Raw genomic sequence first — 18,958 nt, forward strand, 5'->3', positions numbered from 1 at the left:
CTTTAGGCTAAGATTTGCATGTTCTGACTGTCTCGTACGACGTATTAACTAGTTTTGATTAAGAATCATATGAAAATGATTAAAGGTAAATATTTTTTCAAAATTTTAGGTATTTTTTTCAAATTTTTAGGTATCCCACATTTAGGTATCCATAAAAATTTTTTGAGCTTTTGTTTGGATGAAAACTACAACATTAAAATTGTAGCCTGAGTGACTGAAAAATTGATCTGATTTTATCTGTTTTTCAGACTATATTAGACGGAGAGGAGTGGTGTTCCTATCTAACTCTGCTGTATTTTACTGGCGTTTGATAGCCTCATTTTGAAACTAATTATCTCATTGGGTCCCCTCCCTCCCTCCCAACAAAGTTTGGAGAAAAAAAATTCGGTTTTTAAAGAAATATTCGACATAAATTATTTTCTTGAACACATTTGAACAATTTAGAACTATAAGAACTTTGAGAATGGATTTCTGCGACCGAAATTTCATAGTCCCAAAAAAAAGCTTGAACCGCGCAAAGCCGCAATATGAGTCGGTCAAAGTTGCAGCATAGCTAAAAATAAGTCGCGCAAAGTCGGCAACATAGCTAAAAATGAGTCCACAAAGGCGCAACACGAATGGCGCAAACTCTCAACATGGGTCGCGCAAAGTCGCAACATGGGTCGCGCAATGTCGCAACATGGGGGTCGCGCAAAGTCGCAACATGGGTCGCGCATAGTCGCAACATAAGTCGCGCATCATAAAACGTTTCAGCGCATCATAAGCAGCTTAAGTAATGGAATTGTTGTCAATTTTGTTTTGCTTGCCGAAGCATTATACATAATTTCAGTATTTAAAAAATTTCAGTAGATATAATTCATGTGTGGTAAGCTTGATCAATATATTCGCTAGTCATTTAGAGGACCGCCACGATAAGGCCTAAACATGATCTCAAAGTAAAATATAGTTAATTTTTGGGGCAACAATCATTCGTTATTACAAAACTGAAAGCTAAAAGTCTTTCGAATCAAGCAAAAATCAGAAAAGTCGGAAAAAATGAAAAAAGACAATAAAAAATCGGACCAACCAAACACGAAACTAAAACTCTACATATTTTAGCCGGCAAGAGGTTATTATATATATGCAAATTGCAAAACAACTCGGTATAAACGTGTTCTTAATGTGCAGCTTGCTAGACCAACATATTTGCTGATTTCATCCAGGAAGGCCACAAAAGACCTACACATGGTCCCAACATCACATACAAGCGTTTTTTGGGGATTACAAAAAAAATCAACCAAAAAACGCTGGAAAATTATTAAATTAAGCAATTCAAAATTACAACAACAGTTTTCAGTCAAACAAAACTTTAACGACTAACAGCTAGCACCCACCTAATTTGAAGCGAAAACCTTTTTGGTTTTAGTTTAAGCTTACATACAAACATACATTCGAAATTATATACATAAATACGTATGCTTACATGCATTCATACATACATAAAACATACATACATACATAATTACGTACATGAATACTTAAAATCCAATACTACCTACCTAAGTTATTACTTCCATCCTCCATCTAAACAAAGAAACATATATCACCTTGCTTACCGTGAAAACTTCTTTAGAGTTTGCAACCTATCTGACAATCAATCACAGTGAACTGTTTCCACTCGAAATGTTTTCTCTCAGTTAACAAGTCTTATCTATGTCGAAACGTTTTTCATGTTAAAAATTTTGGATCGAACTCAGCCGAAACTTTTTCTCTCGGTAGATAACAGTCGAATTGATTTTTCCGTGTCGAGATTTTTCTTGATAAAAAAAAACTCTTTGGTCGAACTCAGTCAAACGTTGATCCTCGGTTGAATTCGGTCGGAACGTTTTTCTTTGGTCGAATTTTGTCGAATGTCTTTCCTGGATCACACCTAGCTGAGCATATTCAGCTTGGGTCGAGTCGGCAAAATTATATCCACCTTGAGTCGACACGGTCAAAACATACCAAGTTTTGACCCCAATCGTCGAAACATAGATCGGAAATCTCGACCGCAATGAGTCGCAATGGTTGAAACATTCATTTTTTGTATCGCGCAAAATCATCGCAACATATCTTTTTGGGTTGAGCATAGTTGCACAAAATATCTGATTTGGGTCGCAATGGTCACAATAAATGCCCCCTATAGGCCCGAACGATTCAAGTCAACTGTTTAAATGCATCGTCAGTAACCCTAGATCACGAGTTCAGTCCTATAGAAAAGGCTAGTACAACTGAATTTTTACTTTCGTTTGTTTTTTTTTTTTCAATAGAGATAAATGATCAATCCATCGGAGATTGATTGACCATTTCCTCACTCCTTGCTTTCAATATCTCACAGAAAAAAAAACATTATCTTTAAATTAAGTTTAGGACATATGCGAAGAGCTACAAGTTAAAACACCAGAGTTCAAGAGTTGATTGATAGACCCATCCTGACTAGTGATCTTCGTTGCGAACAAGCGGCTTCTCCATCACGGAAAAAGTGAATTAGCTATACTCTAGCCTTCTCAATGTGTAAAATAGGGTAAGTTAATAATTGTAACAACATAACCATATTGTTTTGGACGGCTTCTTTTTTTTCGGCTGATCAAATTGCTTTTTTTTGTTGTTTTTAAAAGCGTTCCCAATTTCGTATCGTTAACTTGTGTTCCGATTCTAGAATTCTTTTTTAGTTGTCACGACATAAATTGTTGTTGCGTTTGAGAATATGGCCAATCGATTTTTTCAAAACATCCTACCTTTCTTCCTAACTGCTAATCTCGACGTAAGCTGTGCTCTCAATGTGATTAAGAACAATCTGCCTTCGGGTTTTATAGCACATTTCCCTGGGACAGCCTACTCAATGTCCTCTTTGAGTTTGCACTCAACAAGCACCTTATCAAAATGATACAATGCCACGAGACAAAATTTTCAAAATACAAATCGATTATGTACCAAAAATTTCAACAATTTACACTGCAATAGCTTCCTAAACTTCCTTTTATTCGCCGCATGAGCTTATGTTATAATACAAAAAGTCTTTTCAAAATTTGAGGATCAGAGTTTTTTCATTACTTTAAAAAGCATTAAGACGCAGGACGATCTGTCCACCGGATAAACTAAACTAATCTGAGTCTATTTTTCCCTCTTCCCAATTTTTCAATTGTTAATTTAGCTCAGTAATTACCTTAGGGAACTCTGTGGTTACCTGAAACGATGAGTAGTCGCCCTCCTCGAGAAGCTACTCCTTTTCTTCATGTCACCACAAACCGAATAATTAGACTTATTGATTGAAAACAGTTGTTCAGGCTGAAACCTTTTGACTAAGCTCTCTAATCAAGTCTCTAGAAAAAAAAAGAATTCATTTTTCCTGAAAAAGAAAACCAGACATTTTGCAAGTTCCTAATTGCATCAGTTGTAAGTTCAAATCATATTTATCCTGATTGTTGTTTTCCTGGTTTTTCTGTTGTAGTAGCTTGGTAGCTTTAGTGAGTTTTAAATTGCATCAATTTGAGTTTTCTTTCTCTTTTTCTACTTTTTTTGTTTTTTTCTTTTGCTCGTTGTTTAGAAGTTCTCTAACTGATTCCATTTTTTCTTTGTTTCTCTTTCTAACAATGACTCCGTAATCTTAGTCGATTTTTTGGAGCGCATCAGTAGCGATTCAAAAATAGTTGAAAGCTGTCCCCTAGCTTCCTTGCATCGCAACCCTCTCTTTACAACATGGCACTGCAACAAACTAGATTTTGACCCAATGTTGTGTCGTAGTAATTTAGTTTTGATGACCGTTTTACCGCGTTAGTGACTGCGTTCTAGTGACTAATGAAAGGTTTCGTAAAGGCTACCGAGTCAAGGTCCAGCTGGAAAGAGCTGTACACTCTGCAGTGTGACATATGCTTCTAAGCAAATGTATACATCCAGGAAATGAGGCTGGCTCTATTCTTAACCCATTTGTGTTTTTACACTGGGATAATCAAAAGTCACTCGAGGAGATTTTTTCTCTCGAAATTATTTGATGAGAACCCGTTTTGAATGAGAACCCGTTTTGAATCTTAGGGCTCCTGCGGTTTGAGAAACAAAAAGATGCATAAATTCTCTAAATGTCATTTTCTGAATCAACCTTCTAGAGGCAAATATGATAGGCAAATGACATATAACTGATACACTCAATTTAGAGCGATTCAGTCTAGGTGCATTAAGTTTATGTTTAGGTAAACTTGGAGTTCTTTTTCAGGACTAACACTAACATGAGAGTGAAATGAATCGCCTATTTTTTCTTAATTTCATTTTTTTCTATATCTGTTAATAAACGATAAATTCTGCACATATTCTTTGGAAATTTTATATGAAAAGCGTATACAAAAAATGTACAAAAATGGTAGAATTTGATTCAGTTTTATTTTATTGTAACCCAAAATCCGTGCAAAAACGCATTCCATCAAATTTCTCCTCTCTACGGGCCAATTTCAGTTTCATATCAATAATCCATTGAATTGCTTTTTTGATCTCTATTTCGTTTTTTGGTTAAAGACTTGTACATCACTTTGTTACTTTTTTCTGGGTACATGGTCTTGATGGATGATTATGCCTCGCTCTCATCGATCGTGAACTCAATGAGCAATTCACTTAACCATCTTTCGCATTTCTCTAAATTCTCCAGAAATTCATGCATTGATGGTTAAATCAGACCATATTGTTGCATTACTGATCATAATTCACCCATAAAGGCTACTATATTCATTCAACAGCCGATTCTGTTTTCTTGATATCGTTGATGCCCTTCTCACTTCTACTATTGCTGCTTTTTCGATCTACTGCGGGCGAGGTGATTTAGTCAATATTTTTTTGATCCCATCTCTTTCTAAAGTGACATTGCCACGAGAGTTACTCTCCAGCTTTTTTCATGGGATATCATAAAAATTGAGGGAGATTCTAAGGTTGACGAATCGCATTCTGCTTGTTTCGCCATTCTTAAGGCTGCCTCCATTTGGTTTTTTTTTGCCCAGGAGCCAGTTGAAATCTTTATTTCACACTCCGTCAACCGATGCTATGCTGTTTGAATTCTGATTCTTTAGTTTGTTTTGTATCCTTGCCCCTCTCTCCTCCACGTTGGGTCCTCGCCTCTCAGTTGGTCTCGATACTGACGCTTCATCAATATCATCCGACGAGAGACTGGGACTGGGTTTTTCAATATCTATCACTTTATCGTATTCGAATGTCACTGAAACGTTTTCAGTCAGTGGGCTTTCCAACGGGTTTAATTCATCCCTAACTTTGAAGGCACCATAAATTCCTTCTAAGGGCCTATTTTCCCCTTGCAATGGGTGTGGTTATGTCTAGTTTGACCCATTTTTTCTGACTTAAGAGTGTTAAGAGTGGCCAAATTACTCATTCACATTCAAGATTCACCGAGAACGCGAATTGACCGATTTCCTATACCGCAGCATTTCTGCTTTCAAGCACAAAATGTTTGCGTCGGAGATAACTGCAATTCTTTTCTGGTTAGCTTCAAAGGCCTTCAGCCGCGGTGCGTGTAGTACGAAGTCAATTCCCGATCATATCATTCAACTTATCAGAGAAAGAGAAAACTCTGTGGTTTCTATCCAAGAAATTCTTTGAAGTCATTTTTAGTCTTCAATCTACTTTCTGATCCTGTTTTACGCGGTCACTACTCTTGTGTTTATCATCACTCTTGTGTTTTCCAGGCAACGTAACTGTAGAAAGAGATCGGATAAAAAACTATAGACTAAATCACCTCGCTTCGCAATTTACATTTGTGTTTTGTAGGAGATTCGAAAATTTTGGATATACATCGAGATGTCATCTTTTTTCATTACGCGTTTTATCGCCAGAGTGATTGTTTAAACTTAATGCAATCAGTCACAGCTCAAATGTTTTTTTTTAAACAGGAGACTTTTTTTCACAGACTCCCTCAGGACACCCAGGACATGCCAGATGAGTTTTGACTCGTCAATCACAAGCTTAGTTTCAGTGTCTTTAACGCCTTTCTATAGCTTTCTACCTCCATGTCCGGGAAAGCAGAAGTCACAGCAGGGCCATAAATCACTGTCTCAAACTCGTGGACTCCTTTTTTCAGTACAGTGGATCAATTTTCATTTCTCTACACAGGTGAGTAAGTCGTGGCTTGTCTCAGACATTACACCTAACTGATGTTCTTCCCTGATGTTCTCTCCTGTTCGAAAGCGATTCTGCTGTAGCAGGTACTTAAGCAGCATTTGCCTGAGGTCTGACACCTTCATCCATGACGCTGTGTATTTCATCTTTTCAAATTTCGCGTTGGACTTTATCAGTTTGCCAAGCCGGTCTTTGCAATCAGCCTTAGTAGTCCATCAAAACTTAGGATCTGAATTCCTGCCGTGAAAAAGACTGCAGGTCCCTTCTGGAACGTTTTTGCTCACAACGTTTTTGCTTTTGACAGTCCCGTGAAAGTTTCATAGGCTTCCTGATCAGACAGCGTGAGCTTCCTGGTTTCACTTTCTCAAGGAAGGATGCCTTTCATCCTGCTCCCTGGCTTTCAAGAATACAGTCCGTTCTGACGCATCCGTCTTCTTCATGTTAACTTTCTGTTCAAAATGGTTCCAAAAACGTGCGGCTCATTATATCTATGAACTCCGTTGCTTTACTTCTTCTTCTTTTAACCTCGTCAGTGCCTTTAGCATAATTGCATGGAACTCTGTCGCAAGGCACCGATTCCGGGAGAAAAAAGCAGCCACTTATTTCGCTTTGGTTTGGTAGAACTAAAACCTCCGAGAGTCCCTCAATTACTTTTGCGTTCTGGCGCTCAGTAGTTTTGACAACGTTACCAGCGTTTTTACCATCCGCGAAACCAAAACGGTCATTTGACTGTCAATGATGATATTTCCATCATCCTTTCATCATCCATTCATATTCAATTTTAGTTGTCGAATGGAAATGGACAGCTCCAACCCCAAGATTTTGTCTTGGAAAAACACGGGCAGTGGGTGTGATTTCAGTTCAGTCCAGTCATGCCGTTTGATATATCTAACCATTCCGTTGCTGATCCAAACGCCAATTAATCGCGCGAATTGTCGCATCATACTTCCTTTCAGCTAACAGTGCTATCATGACATGGGCAAATGTTAATTTCTCTGGAGGACATGAGTATCCAGCTGAGAGCACAATCACTGCACGAGGCTTAACCTTCTGGAAGCTTCCATCTCTCATTATATCCATAATTTTGCTCAAAGGCTCTAGCAAGTTCTTCGCAGCTCATCACGCAGCAATTTCGCGTTGGATTTCACTTGCAAAGAAGACCTCTACTTTGTAGGTGGAGGTTGACTAAAGGACATGAAATAGTAATTGTGTTCGTGTCCATTTGTCTTTGTAATCCTGTGATTCTTAGAAAAGACTGCATCCAGAACAAATAGCAACGCTATTTTAGCTGGTCGGAACACAAATTTTGACTAGCCAAGTGTTCGATAGTAAGAGTTTGGAACGGTCATAATTTTCACCTGTTTCGTTTTAAGTTTGTCACATGCCGCAAAAATTGTTTCCTGTGCTATGAATATGAGTAACCATTGCTTCTTTGTCACTTTTTTTGTGTCTTTAAACCTAGTATAAAATCGCATTTACCGGCTAGGTGAGATTGCCGAGTTTTCACTTGATTCTTGCTTGAGTATTTTCTTATTTTTTCGTCACTCTTGTTGTCTGAGTGGTTTGCTTTCATTGTACTGTTCAGGGTGACGTCCGAATCCACTTCTTCAAATGAGTACAAGCTGCGCTGAAGTTGATTTCACAGGCTATGAGCCAATCCACTTCACTAAATGAGTACAAGACATTCACAGACTGCATCGCTCTATCGAGAATCCGCACGGCGTCCTCTAGGAAGCTGAAGACATCTAAATTCGATTTTGCTAGCTCTTGTTCGTTTAGGTGCCCAACTGTGGGTATCGGTCTGATCCACATTAGGGAGCAACACTCATGATGTTTTCCCATTACCGAGGTGTAGTCATTTCGATCCTCTAAAGCTCTAAAGTCCTGGAGCCTCCATTTGATTAACTGGACCCAATATCTGTCTGTGTGTATCGGTCTTGTGGCTGGAATAGAGCAAGTTTTTCCATTACGTTCAGTCTAGGTTCTTTGCGGAACTGTTGGAATCGGTCTCATACGCGTCTCAAAGACTGGCCGGCACAAACGTGAAAATGACTCTCATATCTACTTGTTCTTCAGCATGTGATAAATGTGGAATTCCATTGGAAGTTTCAAGTCCTTTAGGGCTGGTCTGCCGACTTCAAGCTATCCCGTTCTACTACATGAGCCAATCTTTAGTTTTTTTTCTATTTGGAATGAGAAAGTAATCATCACTGGTTACTGGAAATTGAAATTAATCTCTGACGAAAAGCTTATCAACAGTGTTTTTTTTTAGTGATCGAGTTCCATTTCTGCGCTTCTCAACTTATTTTTGTTCCCACCCAATATCACCAGGCGAACCACTGTTCCTGGGCGCATACACTTCAACGTCCTGAACGGATCGACAGTCAAAGGTCTTACGCAAGCCCAATTGCTACGAAAATTAGGAAAGATCATCAATCGCAAACCATTTGAACTAGAAATCAAACCACTCGCAAAGTTTTGGTGTAGGAAGATGAAAGACGATGCTCACAAAATGCTTGAGATCAACAGTCATCTCATATTCATGAAGACGTAATTGAAGACAAGATATAGACTCTCGGACTGGCTAGGAGAGCAGAAGATGACAAACAGCCTGAATTGATGTATCTAGCTCCACATAAAGAGGGACTAGAAAAAGACAGTTACCGGATTCCGAGAAAGCATTTTAGGCAGAAGAATGTTCGATTATATCTGTACAAAGACTGGATTGTTGCCTGAAGGAGGAAAAAAGAGGAAAAAACTTTTTACAGATTCAAAAGTGATAGTGTTGCTTCAACGATATCAAACTGAACTATTGTGCAGGTCGCACGACCATATGGGGCATCGAGGATTAGATAACCAAAAAATAGAATGAAAAGCCTGCAAGGAAGAAACAATGTGACATGTAGGTCACGGCTTGTCTTTTGTGTCATCAGTTAAGCATTCAGAAAATTGAGGTTCCCGCTGCAGTCCATTGAGTCAGCAGAAGTCAATGAGAGAGCAAAGGTAGATCTTCAGAAGGTATTTATGACTGTTAGTGGTTACATCCAAGTCGTGGTGCTGATGGATCACATCACGAAGTATGGTGAAGTCATTTCGCCCTTAAGAACCTGAGCCGACGAAGCCTGTGATCAACCTTCCAACTGCTAGATTGCCATGCACTGTTATCAGATAAAATTTCAATCTGAAATGGTGTAGTCTTTGATGGCAATTTAAATTAAGACCTAATAGGACGTTTTCAACTAGCTCCGGCTCAGTTAACGACATAACACTCTAAGACAAACCTTTTAGTTGATCATCATCACAGGATACAAATGTTACTGCTAAGTATATGACTGATTGGTACAGATTTTAGCACAGACCATGGGTGCTTTTAACAGCTCACAACATTTTATAGGTATCAGTTCCCGCATGATGCGGAAACCGCATTAAAAAGCTTCCGTTAACCTTGTTGCGATAAGACGTCAGCACGAGCTAAACAACTTGTGAAGGTGGATCAGACAGGAAGCCAGAATTTTATTGGTAGGAGAATACCTTTCATAATTTTTTTTGTATTAACCTCAAATGCTTTCAAGTCCAGCCTCAGTTCTTCTGATTTTGGTGTTTCTGAAGAGACCCTGTAGTTAGGAGTCAACATTGATCTCGGCTCATTGCTCTTCACGCTGTCAATAATCTTAGGGATTATAGCCAAGTTCAGTCGGCTACTAGATTCCATTGGGTTGCTTTGTCGTCTCACTTTTTAGGTCTCCCAAAAACCTATCTTTTGTCTCGTCATTGTGCCGGCATGCATCGTTTCTCGAACAGCGACTTTACTTGATGTCCTTGCAGTCCTGATAGAGTCTCACATTTTGTACGAAGAATCTCAATGCCTCCTGTTCATGACACAATCACTTAGGGCAGTCTCTTCCAGGTTGCTTGTCAACGTGCTACCTTCTTGTATTTCCGTTTGATCTTCTTCTTCAAAGTGTAGCTTCATCGCATTATCCAATTGTCCATACAACCATCCGATTACAATCCGTTTTTTTTCGGATTTTCGAACACCCTCATGAATTACTCGCTGAGCTGAATGGTCCTGGGAAATCTAATAAGGAAGGTCCGCAAGAATCGGTTCGACATTCGAACACCAATGATATCGCTGTGTTGTCATGATAATATCCTGAAGATTACTGCCCTGGTTCCGTTCAGCTGCAAGTTCCTCAGGTACGCCACGTGGGGTGGAACCATTGGCATAGTGCACTCTCCTAGTAGAATAGCCTCTACAAATTGCCTCTTTCTCCTGACCGGGCTTTCCTCGTAGCCAATGAGTTGCCCCATGTGCATTGCTGTTTGAGCTTACTCTTCGAGCGTTGTTGAGATTCCAGTGGCATGGCTCCCAAGAGCGTTGTTAGGTGAATTTCCTCTCTCGGATTTGGACATTTTCCTTCTCGAGGTTTCGAAGTTTAATCTGTGTCCTCTGCTCATGTCTCTGGATTTCGCTCTGTTACCTCTCGGCCCATTTCCAAAAAATATATGAAATTATCAAGTCCGCTAGTTAATATTTTAGCTCGCTTCTTCATCAGGGAACTCAATCTGCTACCCAGACTCCAATGGTTTGCTCCTGATAACCTCTGAGAATCACTATAACATCCCTTAAGCGCTGGTCGCTCTATTCTGCTTCCGAGTCATCCTGAAATCTATATGACCTTTGAATCATTAGTCCGTCAAATTGACTATTTTCCTGATTGTTCCAGAGGATCTCTTCTTTCCATCTGGAGCAACGTTTCGTTTTAATTCACTCTGTTTGACACGCCAACATCCTTCTTGGTCCTGATCAACATCAAGGTATCATCCATCGACACCTCATTGCCGTTTACTAGCAATTATCAACAGCAATATTTCTTCTTCAACGGGCAATGGACTCCTTGACACGCATGTTCCCTCTCTAGCCCCTCATGGTTCTTCATATTCTGCCTCTAATAGTACACAGTCAAGCCTCGTCTGATTGTCGAATTCATTGTCACGCCTGCAATGGTGCTCGATACTGCTGCCGTTGTAATAACGTCTGTTCTGAGAAAGCTGCTTGACTCGAGCATTGCCCCAGAGATTGTACCATCTATCCTGACAGTTGCATAATACGTTGAACTTCAAACTTTTTTCGTTGCAGACACTTCGTTTTCGTGATTTGAACTATCGTAGCTCAACTGCAATCTTAAATCCTTTTTCTTCGAATCTTCCCTAGTATCAGCTCCCGCTAGATAATCTACTTCATTATCAGATCCAGCTCCCAGGGAAAATTGAAAGGAGTTTCCTTTTAGTTTCACAGTATTTCAAGAAAATTAAGGTGGTGTTGTGTCCTTATCCCACGCTCCTTGCATCAGAGTAAAATGCGTGGGTGAAATCGGCTCTGACGGTACTTAGAGGGTATTGCAGATATCAGTCTCTGCTCGATCAAGTGTTCCAGTCAATTTATCAAAGTCATGTGCCTGTTCCACTGGAATCCACTCAATTTTCGATCGTCTTCATCTTGTGTCATCGATATTTTCTTTTTCAGTTTTTCACTCACGTCGGCTGGAAATCGATGTTTTTCCTCTTCCATCTTTCTTTTTATTTTTTTTATGTCCAGAAATCTTTTGACTCTTGATTCCAATTGAGTTTTCTGAAATTTTCTTCTTCTTGCCTGAAACTTTCTTAGTTGTCGCCGGAAAGAAACCACTGAATGAATTCCTGAAACAATCACTCACATTCGGCATCCGTGAATTCGCAAGACTTAACATAATTAATTACATTGTGTTGCTTACTTAAGCAAGTAACTAAACAATCAGTCTTAGTTATAACACTGTATCAAGAGTTGATAGCATTAACAGAAGAAGACTCCTTTTAAAGTCAATAAATGACCGCGACTTCAATTAGTTTAAAGATAATTACAACCTATGTACAATTTACGTGCAGCAAAAATTCCATAGTTCCTAGAGATATTCAAGCATAGTATGAAGGTTTCAAATTGGTTCAAAAAACCAATGAAGGTTTTTTTTTGTTCAGTTCTGGTCGTAGAAAACAATTTCGAGAAAGGGCAAATTTTATATCGTCGTTTTTGTACTCAGTGCTGCACCAAGTCGACAGAGTTTGAAGGTATAGTTTTTGATTACCCAATGGGAGTATTGATTGCTTTTCCCGAGTTCTCCTTTGCCTCTCTGCCTCTGGGTTGCCTCCGGGTTGCATCTTCTTCTTTGCATCTCAAACTTTCGTTCATACCCCCCTTCTTTATTATCAATATGTCACAAGTGTAGTCGAAAGTTTTTGGTCCCTTTTGCTTCGCATGTGTTAACTTCTATTGAGTTGTTAGTAGTATTAGTATTATGGACTGCTTTTAATGTCTTAAATCCTACCATCCTAACTACGGCGTGTTCCTCGAATTCTTCTTTTTTCAACGTTTCCGCTTTTAATTGGTGAAGTTTTTTTATGACCTTTCAATGTGTTTGTTTTCGAACGGTAGAAAACATATTTTTTCACTTTTCCGGATCGCAGAATCCGTTTTTGTATGGTACAGATCTTTCGTATGACTCCTCCAATTTGAAAAACTTGGGACCCTAACAGATTAGCGTTTTCGAGACCCTTCCGAAGTTTTGATTACTCTTCTTGACTGGTGTTTTCGGGACCTTTCAGACTTGCCCTGTGTGGGAGTTTTGCGGATTGGTGAAATTTTGATCTTTCCGTGTTGACGAATTGGAGACCCTTTTAGACTGGCACAATCGGGACTTTTCCGGATTGATGAAACCGGGAGCCTTACGGATTGTATTTAGCGAGACCTCTCCGGAAAGACTTTTTCCGGATTGATGAGGGTGGGACCCTTCCAGATTGGCGAAGCTTTTTTCACGACTATTTCAGCAGGCTTCCGGTTGCGTTTTTCTAGCTCTTAAAAACAAAACAAGATGGTAGGGGTGTACTAGTGCTTCATGAACTCATCTTATTTCATAGTAAATTCCTAATTTTTCAAGTTTTCAGTGGCCTAAAGGCCATTCAGGGTCCCATACATAGTCTGATTGCTCTGCTAGTACAGTTTCATTATCTGTACTTTGTGGAAGATCAATATTGTGACTAAAATAATCGATTATGAACCTTGCTAAAATTTTTTGTAAAACGTGTTTAACATTTTGTGTTATTTGATCATTTGTTAGGTTTTCTCGAATTGCACTTAAAATTTTTGAAAATAAGTGTATTTCCTGTCGTACAACTGTATGTCGAGATGTTTGAGTAGGTGAATCGCTTTGAGGTTCATCCAACTCTTATATAGATATACAGCTATAGATAAGTGAGAATACGCCGTTTGTAAATATCGAGTTTGCTCTTTATGAGTTTTGGTGTTGTATGTTTTTGATATTTTGTGTAAGAACTTTTGAGAATTCAATATCTACATCGTCAGTTTGAATGAGATATCTGTTATGAGATGCAATTGGTGATATGATTTCTATTGTGTAGATTCCCAAGTGTGATGTGAGACTACATATGCCTTTGAGATAGTGATCGAGAAGTTGGCTTTATACTTTTACATCTGGAAATTTTTTTGTGCATGGACTTTCTCCTTTTTCAAATTAATTTGCAATTAAGTTTTTACAAAATTCTCTTTGTCCGCGAGGATCAGATAGTGGTGATATTAAAAATGGAAGTACTGAGAGTTTTCTGAGTTATCTTCATTTTGAATCCTTTTTGTGTTGTATTACTGTTAATGTGTAGTTTTCAATGTGTCTTATTGGTTGATTCCAATTTTACAAACGTATTGGTTTGTTTGTGTAGCAATTTTTTATTTTCCGTTTGCCTTTTACTGATGATTGTGATGTGGTTTCTGAATCTGTGAAATATAACTGATCGTCTATTTGGTGATTTTTGTTTATTGAGTCTTTTAAATGATGAAGTTCGTGTATTGCGCTTATTTCTGATTCTGAGAATGCGTTTCCTCGATTTGAGAATCTTTTCCTAATAATTTGTTTTTGTTTGTTTATTATCTTTTTTCTTAGTGTTTTTATTTTTGTTCTTATATATCTTTTTGATGGTCTGTGTGGTGTGATTGTGAGGTCGTATTTCTCGTCGTTAATTAAACAATTGTGTATTATGATTGTTTACTTGTTTCCTAAATTGTCTCTTGACATAAGCTTTAGGATGATGGATGCACAATCTGGATTAATGTTTCTAATGCCTTAAACTGTTAGTTCTTACCATTTTTTGTGGTTAGCTTAACTTGAGTCGTTTATTTGGGTTGGGAAGAAAGCGTATTTCGATTCCGAGGAATGGATTGTACTTTCTAGTGGCTAATTCTAAGCTAAGACTTGACCTACTTAGTCTTACTTAGGGGTTATGATTTGTGATCAAGGGTTGGAGAATAGTAAGCCGATCCACAAGGTTCAGGTATAATTAGAACGCAAGTAGTTCGTTAGATACTATTTTATGACTTACTAAGTTTAAGTGTTTTAGCCTGGGTCATCTAAGAGGAGTGGGATCAAGTGAAGGATTAGTAACCAAAGTTCTTCACTGTTTAGCTTTATTAAAATTGTAAGTTTTTCGAAAAATTTCCGTTAATTCTGGGTCTTTTGATAAGGGTTGGATAGTGAATCGACGTTTGAGGTCGTTAGACACTAAGTAAAATTGGAGAGGGAGAACAAAATTGTTCTATTTGATCCAAGGATAGGCCTTGATGATCAGAGATTTAAATATTTAGAATTTTTAATTTTAGGATTCAAATTTAAATGTTAAATTTCTAAGATTTAAATTGAAATTAAAGATCCAAGGGAAGCCTTGATGATCTGTTATTTAAATGAAACTAATTTAAGTGAAAGTAAAGATAAGCCTTGATATTTTAAAAATAGAGCGTTAAAGTCAGGTGTTAGTTTCTGATGATTGTTAATTTTTTGAAATTCGCTGTTATGTTCTAGGTGATGAAGCTGGGATGATATGTTGATTTATAATACTATTAATTTTATAATTTATACTAACTATCTTTTGTAGTTTTATTTCATTAAAAATTTTCAAAATGTTATTCACTTTACAGCTGGTTTAAGTTAAACGACAAGTGCTGTTTTTATCAGTCGTTTTTGTACAGTTATTAGATTTAGCGCCAAGAAAAGTTATTTGAAAGTATTTTTCATTTCAAATATTATGTCAGTAAATGTAAATTTAAATTTACTGCTGGTAGTATTCTAAATACAAAAGTTTGATCTCGTTTTTGTTGTACTATCATGAAAACAATTGGTAGATTTCTTCCTAGTCGTATGACGTTTCTTGTTCGACGTATTCTTCCAATACCGGGTAGTTCTCGTATTGTTCGGAATATTGGATCTGATCTTTTGATGCGTAGATATATATCTACTAAGTTTTTGTCGTATAACATTTTTATGAATGTTGTATTTGTCTATTTCTAATCTAATTTTTGTCTAATGCTAGGTTAGTTAAGGTCTGTTCGAGACTCTTAGTCGCACCAGATGAGTTATGTATAGGTTACTGTACTCATAGAGTAATTTCAGTTAAAGCTCGTCGCGCTATCTTATTTTCGGCCGAATAGATTCGTGCAACTTCTTTGTCTAATACCGATCTTAATCTTACTCTTGCATCTCCTTGTCTCAAATAGATCTAGTGTACACCGGTTTAGGCGAGTTAGTTCCAGAATGCGAACAACTGTATTCTAAGTTGAGAAAGTTGAGAATTAAATCTGACACTTCTTTCTAGCCTAAACTTTTTGTCTGTTTCTATAAGTAACGTTCTTAATTGCTATTTTCGACTTATCGTGCAATCTCGTTTTGAATAAAAGCAGGCTACATTATGTTGCCCTGTCGTCTTGGCTAGTGGCGAGCATAGACGCTTGGTAGTCCAAAGATTTCCGGAGCGATACTCATAAGCAGTGAAGTTTTATAAAAATGTCATTTTAAAAAACCACCCAAAGCATATATATTCCTTTTTTTCTTCGAAAACTGGAACAAAAACCGTCAAAAACTGTTATTACCAATCGATTGCCGATGCATCTAATTCAATATGTAGGAAAACTTTAAGCCGAAAAAGTTTTCACTCTTAATACATAACTTGTCGATGTTTTCGCTTGAAATTGTGGGTAAATAATTAGCAAAAACACATAATGTCCTCTTCTCGTTTAGCGTCCAATTTGTTCAGCTTCTCGCAAAATGTGTTCAGTTTGTTTGGTTTGCTCATTATTTAGTTAAGTACCTGGAGCAGACCCCTCCCTCTGTCATTTAATTTTTATACGATGATGAAACCTCTTTATACGAAAAAAGAAACCTCCTCTCACAATTTCAGAATCCTTGTTATAGAAGTCATGGTCGACAGGTAAACAATTCATGTGAGAAAACAGTTACAGAGGAGATATTTAGTAGTATTAGAAGTCAATCTGCCTCAGGGCAGCCAAACCACGTCAGAACTGACCCTTTTCTCTGTCTAATGAGCAGACTAATTGCGTCTTTCGATTGTTTAGTCGCAACTTCTGTCTCATGCGGTTCTGGCTGGGAGTGCGCCAGAGTAGCAGAATTGGCCAGTCGGATGACGGACACCAGTTCGAACAACTCATCAGACCCTACTACTCTGAGCTCAACTGGTACTCCTACAGAGAAGACGAGGAAGGCATGTACTGTACTTTTGAATTAAAATATTGAATTTCATATTGCTACATAGTGGAAAATGGAGTCACCATGAACGCTTGTGCTAGAAAAAACTCGGGAGCAGGGAGGGGGATGCTTGGATCGGAACGCTTGGAAAAGTTAAAGATGAGCATTAAAAAACTTTAGTTTGTGTTTAATTCTATTTCAATCTAGCTTCTCGAGGCCGTTAAACTTTCATTTTAAATTTTAAGCTCCAGTCATGTTTGGCGAGATATCATAGATGGCCCCACATTATCGGCCCTTTTGCTTGAGCAACTGTTGAGGAATTGTATAATGGTCAGTATATTGACTTTCTGACGCACAAGCTCCCAGTGAAGATTCGAAAAATCGAAACTAATGACTCAACCCGATAATGCGTATCAATGATTTTCATTCACTATTTCGTCTGACGCATAACTGTCATCAGTATAAAAATCAGTCTTATAGATGGCATTTTTGCACAGTAAAACAATGAAACACTACTAAAGCTGGTTTCGCTGTGAAGGCTAACTTAGCCAATATTAGTATTTGAGATGAGATGATAGTAACTTTGAAATTTTCAAGTGATTTCAATATATCAGGTATTATCATTCGAGAAGAGAAGAGAATAAACTCAAATGATTTGATGGGGTGAAAAGTTTATAGGGATTGCAAGATATACACCAAACTGGGTTGGATAGATTTCTCATCCCACTGAGAGTTGTATTGCAGTAGAGAATGGATATTGCACTAGCGTGAGTTTCGATCCCAATGTCATTTTACTTTCTTTTACAGTCCGTAACTAGTGGATTTTCCTGAATGGGATCTGAAATTTTTTATTTCTAACACAAACTGCATCTCAGATCTGCAATGCGGTATATTACGCCTTCGATAAAGAACAAAAAATTTTAGCTCTGAAAAGTAGGTCTGAAATAGAAAGTTTCAATTTTGATTTTATCATGGAAAACAAAAAGTAAGGTCTAAAAATTAGATCTGACAAATCGTTTCTTAAATTATAAATTAAGCCTTTCGAGCCAACAAATTCACTTTTTTGCTGTTTTTGATTATACAATGGTTTTAGACTAATTAGAATTTGTCAAGTAACTGCTAGTAACTAGCAGAAGCTATAAAGTACAGAACTACCTAAAATAGCAAAAGTTGTGTCAAATTCATTCATATCATCATATCTCAAAAATTATTGGAAAATAAAACTTCAGATCTGAATTACGATCTGCAAAAACTCATTCCTAAGTTATCCAAACGTTATTTGAAATTTTAAAAACCTGTTTTAGTCTGAAAGTTAGTTGGGAAAAGATTATTTCAACTCTGAATTAGACGTTTTACCTGGTCAGGGAGAAGTGGCTAAAATACTTTTTTCTGGCATGATCGAGATTACTGACAAAGTAAATGATGATCGCACAAGGCAGACACTCGATGTTCTTTTTTCGAATTCCAGATCTGAAATGGGTTGTTAAATGTCAAAATAACTCTTGGATAATTCGAAAATGGATGATTTCAGATCTTATTCAAGTTCTGAAGTTTTGTTTTACATGGTTATTTTTGATCTGAAGATATGAATATTTCGGACACAACTTTTGCTGTTTCAGTTGTTTTTGTACTTCATAGCTTCTGCTAATTAGTAGCAGGTACTTGGCAAAATCTCTATCCGGAGATTGCTATAATATGTATACCCAAGAAAGAAATAAATATCAAAAAAAAGCATAAAATTAAAAACTTTGATAGGTCTTTTATCAGATCTCAGATCTGAAACTTTGAGTTTCATGCTTATTTCAGATCCGAAGTGTTTAAATTTTTATGTAAGATGTGTAATACCGAATTTCAGATCTGAGAACCAACTTATCTAGAAATAAAGAACTTTAAGCCTTTGTATAGAATATCCAATAGGGCTGCTTACTGTTTTTGGTAAAATCGACTGAAAAAAGAACATTTTGTCGAAATGACTTGGTGCTAGTTTGGTAAAAGTCATAACAACTCTGTTTCGGCGGTTCAAGTTAACTCGTTGACGATGATATCATAATGAAATGTGCTGCTTGGAGTTCAAATTCTCTCTGTCAAATTCCTCTTTGCCAAGTACATGAAAAAGTTGGTGCGCGTCTGCTGGAAGCTTGCTGGTCAGTTTTCGGGAAACAGTTAACACAAGATGAGAAACAGTTTACAATTAATCAATTCCGATTTATATAAAAAACAGTTCTTCTAACAATAATTGATTAGTTATTCGG

The 18,958-nt window shown here is 37.5% G+C and overlaps 2 protein-coding genes across 2 annotated transcripts in view; one reads left to right on the plus strand and one right to left on the minus strand.

The window, feature by feature from the left end:
• Positions 1-18,958, minus strand: part of LOC134848029 (uncharacterized) — a 498,722-nt gene that overhangs the window by 173,692 nt on the left and 306,072 nt on the right. The gene's annotated exons all lie outside the window — the stretch shown is intronic.
• LOC134839282 (uncharacterized) overlaps positions 1-18,958 on the plus strand; it is a 37,759-nt gene that overhangs the window by 15,336 nt on the left and 3,465 nt on the right. Inside the window, exon 3 of the mRNA XM_063854783.1 lies at positions 16,577-16,722. Coding sequence (XP_063710853.1) covers positions 16,577-16,722 — 146 coding nt within the window. The remainder of the gene's footprint in view (positions 1-16,576; positions 16,723-18,958) is intronic.

Source organism: Symsagittifera roscoffensis, chromosome 1 (assembly GCF_963678635.1).
Source record: "Symsagittifera roscoffensis chromosome 1, txSymRosc1.1, whole genome shotgun sequence".
In the NCBI taxonomy this organism is placed as follows: Eukaryota; Metazoa; Xenacoelomorpha; order Acoela; family Convolutidae; genus Symsagittifera; species Symsagittifera roscoffensis.